Source organism: Rhinolophus sinicus, linkage group LG06 (assembly GCF_036562045.2).
Source record: "Rhinolophus sinicus isolate RSC01 linkage group LG06, ASM3656204v1, whole genome shotgun sequence".
Taxonomy (NCBI): domain Eukaryota; kingdom Metazoa; phylum Chordata; class Mammalia; order Chiroptera; family Rhinolophidae; genus Rhinolophus; species Rhinolophus sinicus.
In genome coordinates, this window is record NC_133756.1 from 101935102 (window position 1) to 101958670 (window position 23569).

The 23569-nt window shown below is 36.2% G+C and overlaps 1 protein-coding gene across 4 annotated transcripts in view; it reads right to left on the bottom strand.

Moving 5' to 3' along the window:
* The window catches only part of CEP57 (centrosomal protein 57), a 45583-nt gene that overhangs the window by 21514 nt on the left and 500 nt on the right, over positions 1-23569 (bottom strand). Inside the window, exons 1-2 of one of the 4 annotated variants that reach the window (XM_019737534.2) lie at positions 23303-23557; positions 10132-10288 (exon numbers count right to left, since the gene is read on the bottom strand). In XM_019737534.2, coding sequence (XP_019593093.1) covers positions 10132-10288; positions 23303-23347 — 202 coding nt within the window. In that variant the 5' untranslated portion in view covers positions 23348-23557. Of the gene's footprint in view, positions 1-10131; positions 10289-22941; positions 23268-23302; positions 23558-23569 lie in introns of those variants that run through there. The other 3 variants (XM_019737533.2, XM_074335580.1, XM_074335581.1) reach the window with 3 other exon arrangements.

Genomic DNA, 23569 nt, shown 5'->3' on the forward strand with positions numbered 1-23569 from the left:
ATTCTTCTGTAACCTCAAGATTAAACATTGTATTTTTCTTTATTATACTTAGTTTCATACATTGTTACATTTAATTCTTTAAGTCAAATAAAAGGTATTTTTGTATTAAAGAAATTTAAATGGCAACTTTATCATATACTAAGTTCACACATATACCTATACATAGATACAATTAATAGTTACACACATGCCCAAGACAGTTTCAGGACTTTATTTATTCTGATTTCATTAATATTATGCTAATATTTCAGTTACTAAAATGTTATAAACTTCAATAGTGCCAGTCTCTCACAGTATATAAATCTTCAAAACATTTCAAAATTGTTCTTACCAATTAAATATTCAGAATCATTTTGACTAACATTGATTTAAATGAAACATCATGTAAACTATATAATACATAGGAAGAACTGCCATCTTTTAAAAATCGAGCCTTCTAACTCAAAACGAGGCACTCTCCCATTTATTACTATAATTCATTCATTCACCAAACTTTTCAGTGCCTAAAATGTGACAGACCCAAATAGGAGATTGACACATTTCCTAATATAGCCAGCTTATTCTTGCTTGTATGCAATGAGACTAAATTAATTAGAAAGAGCACAGACATGAAACACAGACACACACACACACACACACACAGACACACACTCCGACCTACCTACAAATCTGAAAAATCAACTGACGACTAAGAATATGAAAAGAGCCCAGATATAAGATTAGTATTCAAAGTAACAATAATTCTCTGATATACCTGGAATAATCAGATAAATGTAATAGGAAAATAGAAATTAACAAGTAACTTTTAATATCAATTGAGGTTTTTGTAACCTCTTTTGAACCACTGAGGAATATTTACTAAAAACTTTGTAATTCCAAAATTTCTTGTATTCCTTCATCAAATTATACCAACTTAGTATATGATTTTGTTAGTATTCTACTTATATTTATAGTTATTATTGCAACTGGCTGGAACACTCAATTTTTGTTCTCTATGTCAGCAACTGTGGTATGAGAAGGCATACTACGTAGATTAACAAAAATACGGGGTGCGGTATACGTTTTCCTTTTCTGTATTCCAGAATGGCTTACAATACCATGGAGATTATCCAAATGCTTCTCAAAATTTATTCCCTAATATTTGGGGCTTGAAATTTTAACAATTATACTCAAATGTATTGCTAGAGAACTGAACATCACAGTTGTCCTATAAACACCTACTAGACTGTCCTTTTTTTTAATTTTCTGACTAATAGATTTATGTTCTTTCCTTAGAATCTTAGTATTTCTTTAGGATCTTTCTTAGAAGATCCTTAGAATCTTCAGCATTTTTATTTCACAGGCCAAGCATTAGTTCTTTTTCCCACTTTCCTTAGTTTTTAACAAACTTGAATTAATGCTTAACTATTTTTTCCAGTTTTGAGAAATAATTGACATACATCACTGTTTAAGATGTACAGCATAATGGTCTGATTTGCATTTATTATGAAATGATTACCACAACAGGTTTAGTTAATGTTCATTATCTCATATAGATACAATAAAAAGAAAAAAATAATTTCCCCTTGTGATGAGAACTCTTAAGATCTACTCTATTAACGGCTTTCCTACACAGTAAGCCCTCACTTAACATCGAGAGGTTTTGCAACTTTAAGGGAAAGGACATACAGAGAAACCAATTTTACCACAGGCTAATTGATATAAACAAGAGTTCTAAGTTTCTACGGCATCTCATCAATGTTATAACAAAAGAACTTTGAATGAAATGACATTATATGAGGCCTACTGTATATTATATAGCAACGTTAACTATAGTTAAATTATTTTCATTCTTTTCTTGCTCAATAACGAAAGTATTTACGAGTATATTAATTTCCTTCCAAATACTGCAATCCACAATTTAAAGTATGTTTCACTGGTTTCTTTTGCAAAATAATTATTGAATAAATGCACATTAAGTAGAATTTAGAATAAAATAGGAATCAAAAGGAAAAAGATGACACCCATAATCCTATCATCTATGCATAACAATAAATATTTTGCTGAAATCCTTTTGCATTTTTCTATACTTTTATATGTTAGTGGAATACCCGCTACTATTTCACATCACACTTATTTACATTAGTAATTATTCTGTGTCAACAGATGCATTTCTAGAATTCCATCCTTATATACATTGTGTCTATGAACTTCTGTTCCATTAATACCTAGTTCTGTACCAGTTGCACATTTCCTATTTTTATAGCTCTGTAATTTGTTATTAGTTGACAGAGGCCAACCTACACATAGAGCAAACACTTCTATTAAAAGAAAAACATGTAGTTTTCACACATGACTCTTTTTAAATACAATTCACAATACTAAGAGTTTCTACTTAGTGACACTGTACAGCTCTATTTATTCGTCTTCCTGTACACAACTCAGTGAGCACACAGGACATAGATTGATTTATCAGAGGTCACTTTTGTATCCACAGCCTCTTTCCTAGGCCAGGGGCTGAGCTATTCCAGTTCCCTTTGTCCAATTACAGTCATTACAGTTTTTAAAGGAAGCACTACTCCAGAAGCTACCTCACTTAGGTCTAAAAGTTTTGTTCTCCGTCCCTACCTAAATTTAAAATCCCAACTTCTCCCCGACTGTACCCCAATACCTAAGGCTTATTTATACCCAATACCAAGACGCCTAGTAGTGTCCCTGAGGCTTTTGGCTTTAGTTCCCTCCTTACTACTTAGGTTTTACATTCATTTTATTTCTGGCATTTGGGTATTGCCCTTTGTTTTTAAGGTAGGTATTATTCATTGTTATTTATTATTATATGAAACTGCTATTTGTGTATGACAGTATGACACTATTGTTTAATATTGCCATACATCTTTTTTTTTTTTTAATATTCCTAATATGTCTTTGTCAACTTTTTAACCCGTGTCACTCGGTTTCATGTTTGGCTTAAAAAGCATAAATTGTCTTTCCTTTTGAGTTGTTTAACATAATCACATTTGTCATCATAGCTGATGTCATCCTATTTTTTATCATTGTATTTTATGCTTTCTAATTTTGTCTCCTTGACTTTTTCTTTATTATTATATTTCCTATATGAAGTATAGCATACATCTTCGGAACTGTTTACCTGGCTTACACACCTTTTCCTGGGAATTTCCTCCTTACCTCAACATTGCTGTAACTACAATATACATATAAACCAGTGAAACATACTTTACATTATGGATTGCAGTATTTGGAAGGAAATTAATATACTCTTAAATACTTTATTGAGCAAACATATATATATATATGTTTATGTTTATGTTCTTTTAGTACTCTCTCACAAAACTGGTCAAAGCTGATTGACCCACAGGGGGCACCCAACTAAAGCTCAGACAAAGGATCTATCTGGGGACTTTTTGGACTTTTGTCTAAGAAGTTGAAGCCAGATTAGTTCGACTTAAAACTCACGATGTTAGTAGCTGTTTCCTGATGTGTAGAGAAGCTGGTCTGTGGCTAGAAGAAAAAAAAAGAGATGGAGAGAAAGTGCTGGGCCATGTTTGAGTCCCTGGCTACTAATATTTTTAAAGCCCACACGTGTATCTGCCTTCCTGTTCTTGGTTATTCAATCCTACATTGCATGTTTGTAAACCAAAAAGATTCCTCTCTGCCAAAGCTAGTTCAGATTGGGAGTTTCTATCCACCAACAGCTAAGTTTTTATTAACTCTACTTTGTTTTCTAAGCTTTTATTAAATAAATCTAGTAACATAAAGATACAAAATGACTTTATTCTACCAATGGTTTATATTTAAAAATATATAAACACATATATCCCTGAAAGCATTTTCTATGTCAAAATGAAATTTTATATAAAAGTTCATATAGAAATATGGCAAACTTTTACTTCATCCCCTTATTTCCTAGTTTTTTAATTGGAGATTTTGGGGTCCAGATAATTAAATAATTTACATTATATATTTTAAGAGTTACATTTGGCATAGTTTCTTAGTTTTATAAATATTTATTTTTCATATTAACATGCCTGCTTTCTTAAATTAAAAAACATACTTGGTGACCAAGTGATAGACCTTAAGCTTTCTTTTTCTCCCTGTGAAAAGTATGCGAGTGAACTCTTTGCTTTTTCTTTCCTTCTATTGCCCTCACATCTATGAGGTCATGTACTACTGTGCTATTTATGTGTAAGTTACCACACTACCTAGAAAGATCCTTAAGTGAAAAATACTACACAGAAATGAACAATGAAAAGATACTATGCAGAAATGAACAAAATGAAAAGATTAGAAGATTTTCACTTTCCTACGGTGGGGAGAGATACTGTGGGAAATATACCAGGGGTGCTAAAAAAATGTATATATGACTTGTATTCATCTTTTGGTATCGGTATATGTTGAGTATTACAATTTTAATAGTTTTCTCCTTTCTTAAAGTGTGTATACATTTTTTGGCACTATCTGTATTTCTAAAAGAAGCAAACTCAAACAGACAGAAAACAGTGATATACTAAAACATAATAATACTGTATGTGTTAGTTTTAGTTTTACAAATAGACTTTTCACAGTAAACACTAGATTTAAACTTTTATACTCATTACCCACAATATTCCTGAACATAAATGTTCAAAATCAAATACATTTGGTTAGTTGAGTATGGGAGTGTAGAGTGTAAAACGCCTCCGGAAAACTTAGGGTCTATAAAGATAGGCAGTTTCCCTTAAACTTCACTTAATCATCCCTAAAATATGAGCTCCTTGGGGAAAGAGAAAAACCTATGATTCATAATTGAAACTCCAATGCTATGCCCTGTGTGTGGCACATAGTTGGCATTCAGATGTTTGAATAAACATGTATCTAGGAAAGTCTCCATATAAATGTAAAATACCAATGAGAACAGTTGGCTGAAATCCTTTTCTAACTCTTGACGTAGTAAAATTAAACCTTATCTTAGTAATTCATCCTTTGCCTAACACAGTAAGTGGTTCCGTTACTTTACAACTCGGTGACCTTTAAAAAATCCCAATGCCCAGGACATACTCCATCCCAATTGAAAAAAAAAAAAAAAAGGTCCCAAGAACATTTGGAATGAAAGTCAGAAATCCAAGAAGATCCTCAGGTAATTCTAACAAGGAAAGCTTGGAAACTTTCTGGTGACATCTAGAAGCACTAAAAGAATGGAAGACTTTCTATCCACTTCTCAAACTCAGTTTGTCATTCATTCAGAAGACTGAGGCACTTAAGAGTCCATTTAAACTAGCAGACCTCAATGCTAACTTGTTAATAGAAATATTCAACAACCAATTTCTTTATCACTAATGTATTAGCACAGGTTTGTTGCAAATTAAGGAAGGAAAAAAACCAAAACAAAACAAAAAAACACCAGATCACCAGGCCAGGTTTTCGATTTCCCTAGTATCTGTCTGTCTTGATAGTTGTCTACCCTTCTTACTATTCCCACTTTTTAGCTCACCGTTTAAATGGTTATTTTCCAGAAATTTTATCTCCCTCTATTTTCTCTTTGGAGAAACCCTCCACACTCATAGGACTTCATCCACTATTAGATCCCTGATGATGCCTGAGTTCATTAGTGCAATGCTCTCGTTTACACTTCATTTTTATCTCATTCGCTTAACTTAAAGGCACCTCAAATTCAACATAACTCAAATTATATTATCTTTCCTTGAAACGCTCTATTTTTCGTGTAACCTGTCTTAATCACATCATCATTTACCCACAATAGACACCTTGGATTCAAAGGTTTCTCCATCTTCTTCATTGCCCGTATCAAAGTATGCATACATTTCTCAGTTTTATTTTCTGACCCAACTGACATTGCTTCAATTTAGACTAATTCTGACTTAAATTTCAGTTCAACAAATATTTATGGAGCACATATGTGTCTGTAGACACTGCAAGGTAAATGAGAATATAAGGTTAATTAAGAGAGTCCTTGTCTTTGAGGAGCTACTGTCTAGATCCTAGAACAGAAGCTGCCATCTACACTCTTCCTACACCTGGTGAAAACTATTTACATGAATGAAGCACTCCTCCGGATGTACTCATATCCTTTATTACACTGGTTCTCAAAGTGTGGGGCATGGGCCCATGGGGAGGTGGGGTTCACGCGACCTCTACCAGAGTCCGTGAAAACAATACTATTTTCATACTACTACTAATATATTATTTGCTCTTTTAACTGTTTTGACATTTGCAATGATGACGCAAAAACAATGTTGTGTAAAACAGCTAATTTTAGCCCAAACCAAAACAGTGGCACTAAACTATAATTTTGGGCTTTGTACTCTTCACTGCTACACATTCCCAGTAAGGAAAAACAAAGCCACTAGTTTGTTGTTCTTGATGAAGCAGTAAAAGTTATTAACTCTCAAAACTTGAGTACACACCTATTTAATACTGTGGCAAAATGGGAAGGACGCATCCATAAAGTACATACCAAAGAAAAATGATCTTGATGAAAAGCAGTTATTCTAATGTTTACATTGTGAGTGGAACTAAAACCATTTCCTTTACAGGAACACCATTTTTATTTGAAAGAATTTTGATAAACTATAGCTATTCAGACTTAGATACTTAGCAGTCATTTTCTCAAAAATTAATGAATGACATGAGGCCATCACCTCAAAGATCTGATAGTAATTGTTGCCAATGATAAAATTCAGGTGAAACTTAGAATTCAAAATAAATGTCATCTGTGTTGTGAGCTTTATAGTTTCTCAATACAAAGATTTTTTTGCTATTGAGATCATTGATATTAACAAATGTAATTTATAAATACTATATATGCCAAATTTTATCAAATTTTGAAAGTATCCATAATACAATAAAACTCATGCATGGGTAAAAGGCATTCAAAGTCCCAAACAAACAGATTTCAATGTAATCATATGTCAAAAAAAAAAAGTTTACACAGCAGGCCTGAACCTTGGCTAAGTTATGGGAACTTGGCTTTGGAATGTTCCCCATGTTACCAATTGATAAGATTATTTTGTAAGCCTAGGATACCAAATCCTGCTTCATAAGTTTGCCTATGTTTGTGTAAACAATGTGTTTTATGGTGAATACCAGCTCCAAATAAAAGTCCTAATCTGAGCCTTAAGAGGGCTTTCCTGGGCAGAAACACTGCGCACATATACAGTTCATTGTTGGAAGGAAGAAGTTTGTTTCTGTGTGACCTCCACGAGGGAGAACTTTAGAAGCCTGCATCTAGATTTCTCCAGATTCCACTGTAACGAATCACTGCCGTAATAGAACCACTTCTGAATCTTGCCTTTAGTTAATCTTCAAACATGTAGGTGGTCCTTAAATCCTGGAGTGCAAAAAATTCACTGATGTCTTCAGATTCCATATTGCAACTAAATTTTAAGAAACTACTATTTGCCAAGTTTTGGTGTAGTATCCAAAAATATCCACAAATAGTTAGAAAGGCTATTAAATATTACTCCTTTTTCAACTATGTATCTCTGTAAGGTCAGATTTTTTTTCACATACGTAAAATCAAAACAACTTACCACTACAAATGGAATGCAAAAGTAGACATGAGAATCAAGCTCTCTTCTATTAAGTCAGAAATACAACGTTACTCTTGTATTATATGTTTTGTTGTCAAATAAAACAATCTCACTCTTTGTACTATATTTTTTTTAATTTGGAAAATAGTTACTCTTCATCGAAATATTTATGTAAACATACATATAAACATGTAATGGGTTTATTAGGGTATCCTGCACCAAAAAATTTGAGAATCAATGTTTTCGGAAAACTGATGGGCAGTAAAATGTTATCAGTACCTAACACAATAGCTGTAACTTGACTTCTCTGACTGGTCACAATAATGCTGAGCTTTCTACAGGTGTGACACAAATATGTGATAGATGCGAGTATGCTAAGATATTTTCTTTGTCAGCTCTGAGGGGTGACCAAGAGCAAAGGGCTCTAAAGACATTAATACATTTTTGAAGGTAGTAATAATTTCCAATTTCTCATTCATTTCTAACTAGTGTTCAAATTGAATATGAGAATTATAAGCAACAGTTTAATTATCTCTTTCTATGGCATTAGTCAAATTATATTTTCAAGGTGATTATCAGATACCGTGTTTCCCAAAAATAAGACTCGGTCTTAATACATTAAGGTTTGCTCCAAAAGAGACATTAGGGCTTATGTTCAGGGGATGTCATCCTGAAAAGTCATGCTAGGTCTTATTTTCTGGTTAGGTCTTACTTTTGGGGGAACAGCAGCAATGTGAAATGGTATTTTATCAATGAAAATATATTAAACTGTAACTAATCTAAAGAATAACAAGTGTCCCCTCATCCAAAGCATTAGTGAGAAAAAAGCATTTACTGTGTGTAAAAAAGAAAAGTTTATCATAGGAGTATATATTCAAAATAAGACTTCATTCATTCAATAAATATTTGAAGGTTCACTGAACGAACAGGGAAAAAGTGGAAAAGGAAAAACGGTTTGATATTACACTTGTTAAAGTAATCACTTTTGAGATATTTCTTCATCTATAAATTTTGAATATACCTACCTTATACAATTTTTTTCTGTGAAGATTAAATGAAATGTATTTGCTATATCTGGAATGCTACTGCACTTCAGTTTGTTTTTCCTTTTTTAGTTGTGTTTAATCAATAGTTATTTGACAATTATATTTACTAACAATTCTTTAGACAAAAGAAGTGTTATATTTTAGCCACATATAGGATTAAACAGGGGTTTGTAAATTAGTTTAGGAATATTTTTATTTCAACTGGGAAATGCATTGAAAATATCTTAAGATTAATCTCAGGATCACAGTGTTTTATAAACCGTGGGCTGATTGTTTAGTAAAATATTAGGTAGATAATAATATCCAAGTAGAGTTACTCATGTAAATCCTAGCCCAAAATGGGGCCTCAAAAGTGTTTCTGAAATAAATTTCACCAGAAGTCTGGTGTCTTTCAAGAATTTCAATATTAGATATTCAATTTCCTAACCAGAAACTTAGTTACAAGATATTGTGTCTCAAAGATGATGACAAAGAAAATGCTAATTAACTTAATGGTTAATAAAACAATTAAGTGCTACTCATGAGAATACAGTAGTTAATGATTTTGGCGATTTTGTAAAATAACAGAAGTTGCATAACATTCAAACAATTTAACATAGGTCAAAAAACCAAAAGACAAATAACTAAGCCCATAGTGGAGTAAAAATCAGTTAAGTTTTAGTAATATTAAAAAAAAAAAGGCACAAAATAAAATAACCAAGCAACTAAGTTCTAACAGAAACACAGGTCCAAGAATTGGATATTAATCCTTCCATTACAACATTACGTCTAGTTCTATCTTTACATCTATGTAAAGAAACTTTTTTAAAAGTTCAGAGAAAAGCAAATTACTAAAGAATAAGAAAAATTAAACGGCAGATTTATTCACAAAGCAGAGCCAGCAAGTTTAGCCCAGTGTTAGCAACAAAGCTAAATTCTACTTGAGTGTCACTAGTGGTTTTAAGGAATATTAGAGAAGGGGAAAGGAGATGAAAAAATATTGTGCAAGATAGTAAATATGCTTCTTTAATCTTTTCAGAGCATGGTGTTTTTGGTAAGGCAAGTAAAACCTAGCTTATGAAAAATGTAAGACTTGTCATGTAAACCATGGAGAAGTGTTGAAACTTTAAAGTGGGAAGATGATGGGTACCAGAAATGGTAGGACTATTGTTACCGGGGGACGAGAGGGAAACGTGGGTCGGGAGATTAGTTAGGAGTGTATTACTATTATTTATGCAGTAGATGACGAGAGCCTGAACCACGGCAATTAGAAGGAAGGGACAAGCAGAACCAATAACTTTTGAGGATACTTCAGAAGCAAAACCCTAAATCGGGTTCCTGACTAATGGCTGAGGTGACAGAGCAGTCCTTGATGACAAAATGGATTTTTATTTTAGCCTTGATGATTTGGTGGATGACAGACCCTCCAAAAGGCGTAATATTTACAGGAGGTTAAAAACAGGAAGGGGGAAGTACACTTTCCTCCTCTAATTTTAGAATAAATAGAAGACACAATTAAGAGATTTTAAGCAGTGAGTAAACACACACAAAAAAACACCTATTTTGCTAAGCTTTATTACCTCTGCTGTTGCTTTCCGGATAGGCAAGTGTAGGCTTACTTGGGGAGCGTCGTAGATCACTATTAAGGAAAGGCTTATCAGGTGGATATACTACATATGGAGATGAGGAATGGCGAACCATACTTCCTTTAGACCTTGATGATTCGGCTAGGTTGTTCTGAAAAATAAAAATACAGAAATTACCTTTCAAAATTTTAAATGCAAACAGTACATAAATATGTATATATGTACTCGTATGTATGTTCATGACTGAGAATTGGACTGTTCTTATGTTCCACTGACAGAGACAACAGAAAAAAAAGAGAGACCATATACAAAAGAATTCAGCCATTATTTTAAAATAATAAAACTTTTAAAGTGTTTCTTATTTGTCGAAGTATAGCCATATGCCAGACATTACAAAAAGGAAATAATGTTCACACTTTGAACCTGCACAGAAATACTTAAATATGGTACTCACAATGAATTTAATATTTTATTTAAAAAATGTATACTATAAAATATACATTCAGAAAAATGTTCTTTTTTACAGTATCAGAAACTGCTACAAAATGCCTGAAATAATTTATCCGTAATCAACTAAATACTTACTGAATATTTATCAAATGTCCAAAACTCTGTAGTACCCACAGAAAGAAAAAAGGCATAGTCCCTGCCTCAAAAAATTTACACTTAGTTGGGGTGGAGTGGAGAGGGAAGAAAACAGAAAACATTAAAGCTTATCAAACAACTAAATATAAATCTTTATTTACACCCACACACTGTCTTGAATGGGATTGTGTTCACTGTGGGATTACGCTCCACATGACAGTTTTCAGTGCGCAGGATGCTAACTGGGGGGCTGTTTGTTGTAGGTGGCTTCCTGTTGGGAGGCAGACCGAGAGCGGGGGAAGAAATGGAACAACTGAAAGCTAAGATGAAGATATAACTGCTAACTGCTCAAAATTCTCAGGCATCCATTTTTCTTATTCAAGTAGCCACAGCAAACTAGGTTTTCAACTCCTACCTTTGGAGAACTATATTTATAAAGCACCAGAATGATCTGTGTCCAGAAAAGTACAAAATAACCACATTGCATCTAAATCTTATTAAAAATCAAAGACTATTTCTGTGTTCAAAACCATGCAATTTTCCAGTTGATTTACGAAAGCAAATACAAAACATATATTATGACTATAAAAACTGAAGGAGAAGGCAAAGAGCTTGGAAGTCTCAAAAGTGGTACTCAAATGATTCAATGCTAGGTCTCCGGTGAAATGGGTGTTCATGTGCAACAGGGACTAATAATTGACATTTTTCAAACTTTTTGGCAAACTGACATCAGTTTTGTAGGTGGATGGAATATGGGGTGAGTTTTCTAGTCTTAATATATATATGGAGGTTATCTTAAAATGTGTATACATTTTTTTGGGCACCCTCTGTATAATACTGCCAAAGCTCTTGCAAAGCACCATGAGTTACCACATTACAACCATTAAATATGGTTCTTCACAGAGAACTTTTAAGTCATACAACCTACTAGAATCCTATCACGTAACAACTACCGTACAAACAATGGTTAGGAAATAGCAATGTATTTATGAACATAAACAACCTGCAAATTCACTTATGATTTTCAAAATTTTTATTAGAATTACTGAACATTACACAGATATTAGAAGAACTGTGCATACGTAATTTACGGAAAACAAATTTTTATTAAATTTACTGCCTCCCAACTCTTACAAAACTATCAGTACAAGATTTGTCAAAATAAATTGCCACATATATGTCATCAAAATACCACCTGAGTTGGGCCAGCAGACAAACTATTCAGTCTTTTTATATAAAAATGCACGTTATAATGAGTTTTGTTTTTTTTTTGTTTTTTTTTTAGAAAAGGAATTCTAAATATATTCCATTTTCTATGTTAGGCAATTCATTTTAAATGTCAAAGCAATGAAAGTCATTGTTACTATGAATGTGTTGGGTCCGTGTCCTTATTTGCCTCCAGCAGTTTGAAGCAAAGAATAGAAGAATATTTAAATCAACCAAAAGCAAAAGATAGAAAATAAAATGGCTTTGCATAAATTATTTATAAGAACTAATGTGAAATTAAATAAAACAGAAATGCAAAACTGAAAACTCTTAATTATATACACACACACAAATGTGTCGATTAAAACTAGTAAACAATAACGTGGTATACACATAAAATATTATCCAGCCTTTAAAAGGAGGGAAATCCCATCACATGCTACATAATGGATGAACCTTGAGGACATTATGCTTAGTGAAATAAACACATCACAAAAAGACAAATATTTTATGATTCCTCTTACATGAAGTCTTTCAAGTAGTCAAATTCATAGAAACAGAAAGTAGAATCCTGGTTACCAGAGGTTGGGGAGAGGTTGCAAAGGGTTGTTTTTTAATGGATATAGTTTCATTTCTGGAGATCTCTTTCACAACAATGTGAATATATTTAATACTATTGAATTGTACCCTTAAAAATGGTTAAGATAGTAAAGTTTAGGTAAACACCTAAGACTAATAGAAAAAAATATTAATTTTTAATAGCCAGAGAAAACAGAGAAAAAGGCATAAACATTAGGGATTAGAAAACTAGTATTTGTTTAAGAGTTGGGAAGAACCACAGAAACACTCTCCGTTTTACAAAAGAGGAAAAGGAAGATTAAAAAAGCTGCCTCACCTACCTCTCATCATCCCTCTCCGCCCCACAGCCTCACCCCCTGTACAATAACATTCATTCTGGGATTAACTGAACAACAACTAGTTCTCAAGAGAACCCACAACCTACTTACACCATTCTTACACGCTCTGCCTTCCCTGCCCTGAAACAAGGAATGAGTTTTGTATACATAACGAACCTGTTTCCATTTACCCACTCAAAGTTTTGGTTCCTACTAAAACCCCTCTCCCGTCTGATGCCATCTATCTCTCCCTCCCTTCCAGATCTTTCACATTGCCATTAATGACCAAAAAAACAACAACAAAAAAACCCTTTTCTTAACTTTAGGACTCCCCACCTTCCCCCTCCCAGCTCCCTCCTCATTTCTCAACTTTTATAACAAAGTCCCTCAAAATAATTAAAATTGCTGCCACTTCTTAATCACCTCTCCAACCAGACTTGAGTCATCACTTCAGAGAAACAGCTCCCAAGCTCACCAATAACTTCACATTGCCGAATTCAGTGATCTCCCAGAAGCATGTGATACAGCAGATCACTTCATCCCAACACTTTCTTTAGTGGATGGACCACCACACTCTTGTTTTCCTCCTACCACACAGGCCCCTTTCTCAGAATCTCCTCAGCTCCCTTCTTCCTCCTTCTAAATGCTGGAGTTCTCCAAAGGTTCGTCTTTCCACCTCTTCTCTTTTTCACCTTGTACATGGATTCTTTTGATGACCTCACCTACTCTCAGGGCTTTGGAAACCCTCTATCTGCGGATAACTTTCAAGTTTAAACACAGAATCCAGAGTTCTCCCTCTTGGACTCTATACTCAAATCGACCTTCCCACTCGTTATCTCCACTGAGATGTCAATGTGGGCACCTCAAACTTAACATGTTTATAACCGAATTCTTGAATCTACTCCCCAAACCTGCTCCTCTCCCAGCAGACCACAGTAACTAGCACCACCATTTACCCAGCTGCTCAGGCCAAAACCCTTGGAAGGAGTCATTTCTCCATACATCCCACATCCAATCTTTCAGGAAACCTTGTTGGGTGTCTGTCTTCAGAACATAGCAAGAAATTCTCTAACGTCTCATCAAGCCCACGACTAATTCCCTGGTTCACAGCACTGTGATCTTTTGTCTGAACTACCACATGCGCCCCCAACCACTCTTGTCCACATCCCTTTCTCTTCTCCAAATAGTAATTGTTATGATTTTTTAAAAACATAAATTAATTCAAGTAATACCCCCTAATCGAAACTTTCCAACGGCTTTCCATCACAGAATAAAATCCAAAACTCTTGTCATGGCTTATAAAGCCCAAATAATCTGACCCAGGCTGACCCTGACCTCATTCCCTACTTCTCCCCCCCACCCCCACAACCACTGCTTCCCAGCCACACTAACTTTTGGACTTCTAAAATGCACAGTACACTCCATTTCCATTTGCTATGTTTACTCTCCCTGCAAAGCTCCTTTCCTCGTGCTATTCAGTAATTTATTCAAAAGTCTGTCAGTGAGGCTTTTCCTGGTTACCCTAGCTAAAGTAGGATTCACTCCTAAGAGGAGATTCCTCACTCTTTTTTAAAAACATTTATCTCTATCTGATATAGTTATTAATTGTATGCCCTCTGGAATAAAAAAAACATATTTAGTTTCTGTTCCTGGTTCTTGGCAGAGATTCAAAAATTCTTGGAGTTTAAGTGATAGGAGAATGTTTTTATTATGCTCATAACGGGCCCCCTAGTTTTAAGATGAGGGGTGGTAGCCATAAAAACCAACCAGGTGATTAAAGAGTAATTTCAGCACCACACTCTGACCTCAGTAAGAGGGGAGAGGGGCTAGAGATTGAGTTGTCACCAGTGGCCAATGATTTAACCAAGCACACCTACATAATGAAACCTCCATGAAAACTCTCGCACAATGAGAATCCGGGAGCATCTAGATTGGTCGTGGAAGCCCCTATGTGTTGTTCCCTTTACCTACATTGTACCCTATGTGTTTCTGCCATTTATCTGTCCTTGAATTGTGTTTTTTTTTTGTTTTTTTATTTTTTATTAAAAAGCTGTAATCATAAGCATAGTGCTTCCCTGAGTTCTGAGAGTGACTCTAGCAAATTATTAAATGTGAAGAGGGAGAGTCATGGAACGCCTTAATTTACAGCTGGCTGAGCAGAAGTGTAGGTATCTGGGAACATCTGGGACTTCCAGCTGTGAAGGTCAGTCTTGTGGCACCCCTTAACCTATGGGGTCCGCACTATCTCCAGGTAGTTAGTATCGGAAGTGAACTGAATCGTAGGACACCCAGTTGGCGTAGGAAACTGATTATTGGGGATGACTGTTTTTCCAACATAGTCATCTAATAGAGTTCTAATAAAGACACATAAATGTGATAAATATGCTTAAATCTGTTAAATAAATTAGTTATATAATTCCCCGGCAAAACAGAAAAACTGCCCATTGTTTATAAAACTGAATTATCCTATTTAATACAGTTACTGTAATTCATTGAAAGACAATAAAACTTTTGGTTTCTTCTACATCCAACAACAAACAACACGGATGTCATAGGAAGGTGGTGTGTATAAGAGCTAACAGCAGACTTGAAACCACTGTCTTTAGAAATGTCTGCTTGCAAGGTTGGTTCTTGGCTAGTATCTGGGAACTTGAATTTTGAGAAGGTTCCAACTACTATCACCATGCGTATTAGGGGTCCCCCAAACCAGCCCCAGGTTCACTGATTTGCTAGAAGGACTGACAGGACTCAGCATATAGTTATACTCATGGCTGTAATTAATTACAGCGAAAGGACACAGAGCGAAATCAGCAAAAGGAAAAGAAGCATGGGGTGAAGTAAGTAAGAGAAGGGGCAGGCTGTCAAAATTCCTCTCCAGGTGCACTCCTTCAGGATATGCTTAATTCTTCCTCCAGCAACTAATGACAACTTGTGTCAAGTGTCATCTGCCCAGAAAGCTCATTAGACTTAGTGGCCAAGGTTTTCACCGGGGGCTAGTCACATTCCTGACTCCCCAAACGAAAGCAGGTGTATGTAACCCACATTGTACACACAGTGTACGCGCACAGTAAGTGACTCTTGCCATTTAGGCTTAAATCTTATGTATAACTGTAGGAAATTGCTTACTATTAAGTTCACAGGTGCCAACCAAGAGCCAACCTTGCAAACAGGCCTTTCTAAAGATGGTAGTCAGTTAGGATGATGGAAAATCTCAAGTGAATTCTTGCCCTCGATGCCATATCAGCCATCTCATCATAAGCACCCGGAAACTTTGGGAAGGCAAAGGAGCTTCCAAGCAAAATGTTTATGCTATTCCGCCCTTATACATACTAAATAAAAACAACCCATAAACCTCAAATTTGCATTGGACTTAACAATTTACACTTCCATTATCTGGGTTGATCCTCACCACAAATCCTGACAGGTAAGAAAGCACCTCCACTTTATAGCTCAGGAAGACATACTGGGATTTACTTTCAGAACACTGCATATGGTATCTTAGATTTGTTAGCGCATTGTTTTTTCTAAGCATATTTACACATTCCCCTTTAATTATCACAAGAACCCTGTGAAGTAAGCATAGCAAACATTGTCCCCATGTTGTAGTTGAAAAACAGAGGCTAAGAAAACTTAATCTGTTTGCTTAAAATCTCATAGCTACTAAGAAACCCAAGTCCAACTCTTAATCAAGTACTACTGCCATGACCCCAAGCATTCAATAAATATTTTTCCAACTAAAATGATATGATTCTAGGAAAAACTTTTAGGATTAAAGGCTAAATATTTAATCTGACCACCTTCTTTCCCGGTAGCTTTGGTTGTTAGGGCAAATATTATACTTAGGAACACTTATAATTCAAATATTTAATTCAAATATTTAACATCTCTGTGTATAACACTGTGTTAAGTATAAAGTATGTTTAAAAATGTGCGTTATTTGCCTTTTCAAATGGAGTGCGCAACATGGCTAGAAAAAAATCAGGTACATAAAAGTTTAAATACAATTATATAAACCATACCCAACTATACAGAAAATATGAAACAGTGGGGTTTATTCCAGGTATGGAAGACTAGAAACTGAAAACATCTTTTAAATGCAATCCATCCTATTAAAGTGAAAATCCGTATGATCAACAAATATAAAAAAGAAAAAAATCAGTATTTAGCCATTATTAAAGAATTATTTTCTTATAATAAAATTTATAACAAGCCATGGCAACATATTTAATGGTGCACATTTCTTTTAAATTCAGGAACAAGGTAAAGATATTTACGACTTCTAGTCAATGCTGTGCTGCATTTCCTAGACTGCACATTGAGACAATGGACAGAAATAAGAGATGTCAAGATTGAAAAGGAAGAATCCAAACGTCACAGATTATAATCGTTAAGTAGAAAACACCAAAGAATCCTCAACTATTAGAGTTTAGAAAAGTTGCTAAATAAAATTAATATGAAAGAATAATCCTATATACCAGTTAGAAAATGCAACTTATGAAAAAATATTTTAAAAACTACAAATAAATTTAATAAACGATGTCCAAGACCCAAAATTATAAAACTTCACTGAAAAATGTTAAAGTTCCAAAAAACTGGAATGACATAATATGTCCAGGTAGAAGGCTCAATATCCTAAAGACATCAGTTATTCCTAACTTTCAATAGAAATTCCAATAGCAAATTCTAGAATTTCTAATGAGGAACAATAAAGGACCAAGAATAGCTAACATTTCTGTTGAGGAACAAGGAAGAGTTACCCTCTGAGACAAATAAAAAGGAGACTCATTACGACAAGGAGAGACAGACAAATGCAACAACGGAACGAAGAGCCTAGTGACAGATCCATCACACACGGAAATTAATATAGATAGCTAAAATTGCAAACCATTAGGGAAAGGATGAGTTTTCAAACAGTACTGCTAGAATAATTGTGGATTGTAAATAAAAACATTAAACTGGATCCCTATCTTGCAGCACACAAATTAATTTCAAGCAAACTAAGGAATTAAAAGGCCCCAACTTTAAAATTTGTAGATAAAAATATAGAATGCCATAGAATACCATCAAAACCTTGGCTGTAAGTAATAATTTCTTAACCAAAAAGCAATTATGACAAAGAGAAAAGACTAAAATTTATTACATTAAAATTAATAATTCCTATTAATTTAAAGGTCTTATAAAAAGACAAGCCAAAGCGTATTTTGAATACTCTTAACAGACAAGGATTAACATCCAAAATATATAAAGAATGACTACAAATCAGTAAGAAAACCAATTGCAAACAGGCAAAAGACAAGAACAGGCATTTCACAGAAGGAAAAACACAAAAGACTAGTAAAGTTTGGGGGGGGGGGGCAGGTGCATCTTCACCAATGATCACGGGGGCACAAATGAGAACAAGAACAGGGTATCATTTCACTCTCCTCTTAGCAAAAATTTAACAGTGAGACGATGCTACTTGTTAGAGAGGATATAAAGTGGACTCTTGGTGGGAATGTACATTGGTTTAATTGCTTTGCAAAACAATTCATCTATTATCAAATAAAGCCAAAGATGCACATACTCTACAACTCAGAAATTTCATGCACAGGTATATTTGCTGAATTTGCTATTTTTTCTCTCTCTCTCCTCTTTTAGAAAAAAATTATGTGTCCTGAGTCACTAAACATATTCCACACTCACTACTGAGCTGTAACAGCCCAACAGGCAGTTTGAAAAATCACTGCCCCAGACCCGTCCCTTTCCACCTTCTTGGACTTGTGACTCCTTTACACTCTTAAATATTACTGAAGACCCCAAAGAGCTTTTGCTTATGTGGTTATATCTATTGATATTTATCATATTAAAAATTAAACTGAGAAAATTTAAAGATATTTACTAACTTAAAAATAATAAACCCAAGATGTTACAATTTTTGAATGAAAAATAACTGTCATCCAAAAAACACTGAGTGAAAAGAATGGCATTATTTTACATTCCTGCAAATCTCTTAAAAGGGTGTTGGATTCTTATATTTGCTTCTGCATTCACTGTTAGACATACTGTTTCTGTTGATGTATGTGAGGAAAATCTGGTCTCTCACAAAGTGGTTGGGTAAGGAAGGACATTACAGACCGTCCTGAGAAGGTCTCAGGGAACCCCAAAGGTCTTCAAAACGCTCTTTGAGAACTGCTGCTCTAGGAAAACTTTTGCAAGTATGCAACTTACAGGGATGATCACAAGATTGTTTATAATAGCTGGCAAACAAACTAATGAACAACAAATCCTAAAAACCCAAAACCCATCAAGATACCATACTGTACAGTGTGAACAAAGGGACTACATAACAAACCTGACAAGCTACTGGTGGCCACTTGGCAGGCCTGACAAGCTCAGTGACCAAAAGTAACCACACAGGATGGTCTGATCATAAATTCCTAACTGGGCAGGCTTTGGCAGGCAATCACGTCGCAGGACTACAGCTTCCTTAGCAAAGGTCAATCATTATCTTAAGTGAATTCTGTCCACTGTTCTCATGCATCTAGGATAACACACCTTTGAGATGTCAGAGTAATTTTTTCTTCGACCCCTCAAGGCACAGGAAGAGGCACCACAGCACAAGACCACAGAACCCCTCATTATCTTGTTCACAGCAAACCATCTCTATGTACTGTAAATGTTAATTTTTATCCTGTATCCATCAATGTAAAAGTATGTTTCTCCATTTTGCTTTTTATTCAATCCTAGAGATTTCCCTGCTTTGCTGTCTCCCACCTCCTTAATCTACAACCAATGGATTTCGTGTAACCGTCCTTACATCTCCTTTGATTCTAATGTACGGGATAAGCTGCAAAACTGCCATTCTCCGGAGCATGATTTCAATCCATATTGAGATTTTGCTTCCAGACATGTCCTCAAAATTTTGCCTCAAATAAACTCTTATAAAACTTTTCTATAGGCTGGACATTCTTTCGTGGGTAACAGAAATATAAAAGTTACTTTGGGGCCGACCCGGTGGCTCAGGCGGTTAGAGCTCCATGCTCCTAACTCCGAAGGCTGCCAGTTTGATTCCCACATGGGCCAGTGGGCTCTCAACCACAAGGTTGCCAGTTCAACTCCTCGAGTCCCTCAAGGATTGGCGGGCTCCACCTCCTGCAACTAAGATTGAACACGCACCTTGAGCTGAGCTGCCGCTGAGCTCCCGAATGGCTCAGTTGGTTGGAGCGCGTTTGGTTGGAGCGCGGGTTCTTAACAAGATTGCTGGTTCGACTCCCACAAGGGATCGCGGGCCGTGCCCCCTACAACTAGCAATGGCAACTGGACCTGAAGCTGGAGCTGCACCCTCCACAACTAAGACTGAAAAGACAACTTGACTTGGGGAAAAAAAAAAAAGTCCTGGAAGTACACTGTTCCCCAAAAAAGTCCTGTTCCCCTTCCCCAATAAAATCTTTAAAAAAAAAAAAAGTAACTTTGACTTAACCTTTCTGGGCCTTATTTTGCTCATTCAAACATGGAAATACTAATGCCAACCTCATAAAATTATTGAGGATTAAATGAATCAATATATGAAAAGTATTTAAAATGATTGCCAGGTAATACTAATAAGTATTAATATTATGCATTATTATAATCTCAAAATGTATGGTGGTGTATGTGAAAGCAAGGTGCAAACAGGGGCATGAAAGTATTCATTGTATTATCAAAAATAAATTTTTATATGTTCGATGGTTTAATGTTATAAACTCTATGAAATATTCATAAAACATTTTAAAGAGAAATAGGGAACAGGTTGATTAAAGGGCTTGGCTAAAAAGCCAGGGAGACCAATTAGAAGATTAGCTCATTAAGTCCAAAGAGTCCTAGGTGTTGATCATGGTTACTAGGAAAATAAAAAAGGACTGACAGAAAAGACATTCTTCTGTTTGCAAGACTATGCGGCCTGCAATTGTATTTAATATCCTATGCCCTATCTTTTTCTGCTACTCTCCACTAATCAGTTGCTACATACTGTTCACTCAACAAATGTTACTGTTACCCACTGTTGCTACCCTTGCAGTGAAAGATTACTTAAAAGCACAATTCAAATGTATCACCCATTTCCATGTTGTTCATATTTGAGGTTTATATGGTAGCTGCTCCCTGAAGTCTGTTACTTCGAATCTACCTGTTAAAAAATCCTTGCCTGGTAAAAGCATCTCTATTTACTATAGCTAGCTCCATGCTGGACTTATTAAAGTTGAGTAAGTATGAAATGTTAATGTTCACAACCCTAAAATCTGACTATGAATACTCTTCTGAGTTCATGTTGTAGTTTTAAAAGCTCTTTGTGTTGTCATATTTTATGGTCATCTGTTTATTAAGCCAAAGTGCTTTGCAAATTCTGTTGGAAATGCCAGCCTTGTTTCTCACAAGACAGCTGGTGTCTAAGCAGGGCTATTTCTTATACACTGATAAACTAAATTTAGTCATTTTTGTTTTGAGACATAGTGACTTACAAATTAGATATTTTGATGTAGCAGGTCAAGTTAATTAAGAAGGTTGGTTATGCTTTCATTTGTAAATGGTCCTAGATAGTCAACATATTCTTGACATTTAGAATCCACTTAAAGCTGAGCTTAACATATAAAAATATGTATGCTTTTCTATTACACACATTGTAGGATTTCTGACCAGGTTACCTTAAAGACTACGTAAGGGTTGACCACATCTCAGTACCACTGCTCAGCTCCATAGTCTCAGCAGAGTGCAGTTCAATTCAACATTTACAGGCATACCTCATTTCCTTGTGCTTCACTTTATTGCACTTCATAGATGGTGCGTTGTTTTTCACAAACTGAAAGCAAGACCCTCCCCCAGCAAAAAGATTACTACTTGCTTCATTGCCATGGTCTGGAACCAAAGCAGCAATATCTCTGATGTATGCCTGTATAAGAGTATTCCTTGCTCAGTCTCCCAGTGCTACGTTTTGAGGGCAGTGAAAAGCCCTCTTCTCCCAATGAAGTTTCATTAACCAAGACTCTTTATAATCTCATCTACTTAAGGAAACTTGTTCCTAACAGTCTAATGGTTCCTCTTTTATCTTCTTTTACTAGTCTATTTCCTGATTGAACTCCATATGCTTCATACTTTCTCAACCTTTCCTGACCTCTCTGCAAACGTGTTACCCCCCTTTCTGCTGAAACCCTGAAGGTTATTTCTAGCCTATTATCACAAATCCTCACAATAGCCACCAAAAACTGAAACTGAAGAAAAGTGTATCTTTATCAAGGTGACTCTGCTCTCTCTTAATGTTCCCTAAACTGCTCCCCCATTTGCTTCTATGATATAACTTACCCTGATAGCCTCCTGCTTCTTTCACTATCCTTTTTTCCCATCTTGTACAATTCATCTAATACAACCCCACTCACATACTACCTCTACTCATCCCAAATTATTTCAAGTTTACCTACTGTCTTGGCACATACGCCACATGCCTGTGGTGTTCTTCCCTTTTCTGTTCTTGTGACAAGCATTTACACTACCTTCACCATCCAGCTAGCTCCATATTCCCTTCTAGGAAACTGTCCCTAGCACACCCAAGCACTGCTAGTCACTCTCGCCTACGTTATTCCAGTATGGTAGCATTTATCAACCTCCACTGTGTAAAAATCTAATTGCGTGTAGTTTCTCATCAGTGCGTTGCCCTTTCAAGCAGGGACTCCATCCTATTCATCTGTGTAATCTTGGAGCCTTAAAAGCATGCCAGGCACTTGACATTTACTAATCAGGAGATAATGGCTCCAAAGTAGGGTTCCTCACATTGACTGCCAATCTACAGTATTCCCAATGCTGCGGTAACCAAAACGCCAAGTGTTCGACACTCCAACTCGACAAATATTAGTGACTTACCTGGCTAGTGGCCCTTGCAGAGGCAAAAACAATTAAGATCAGCTCCCCCCTGTCGCTTCCCTAAAACGACATTTACATGTTGCAGTCCTAAGGTGGGAGGTGGGAAGCAAGCGTTCTGGGTCAGGTAAGCACAGAACAACGTTAATGGCAGGGTGGGAGGAGGCACAATAATCAGCTTAAGCAGGACTAATATGCACTCGAGACTGCAGACTATTCAACAGCTGCCAACGAAGCCGACCAGCGCTCCTACCTGGTCTCGGCGAGATTCCAAGAAGGGCCGTTACACCCACGTGACCAAAGGAGCAATGTTTTCGCTACCCAGGGTGTGGGTACAGTCATCCCGGCGGGTCCTGGGAATGTTCGGTAACATGGGCTGCTAGGCCGTAAGGTGCAAGGGATATGTGAGTGAAAGATGGGCCAGGCCTGTTTCAAAAGAAGGCTGCAACCTCCAGAGGAGCAGTGGACGCCAGAGCAGCATGGGGCGCTCTAGGAGCCCCCGCCGTTTCCCAGGATGGGATGAGACGCTGGGCTGAGAGCGCTCTGAAGGGTGAGAAAACGCAGAGAGGCGCCAGCACCGAGCTGGGCCTATTCGAACGTCAACCGCTTCTTACCGAGAACTGAGACCCTGAAGTCGCAGACACCGACGCTGCCGCCATCTTCCTTCTTGCCCAGCACACCTCCGCAGCCCCGGGCGGTCCGGGTTCTCGTGCTCTTCTTCCAGGTTCGACAGCCGCCCACCAGGGGCGACCTTTAGCCGAGCCCCTGGTGGAAGGGGCTGCGATGCTGGTGCAAGGTGTAGAAACCCCCGCCACACTCCCACGCAGGGACGCCCTCCCTCCCGCCCTGCTCAAGGCGCACACGGAAAGGGCAACACGTCC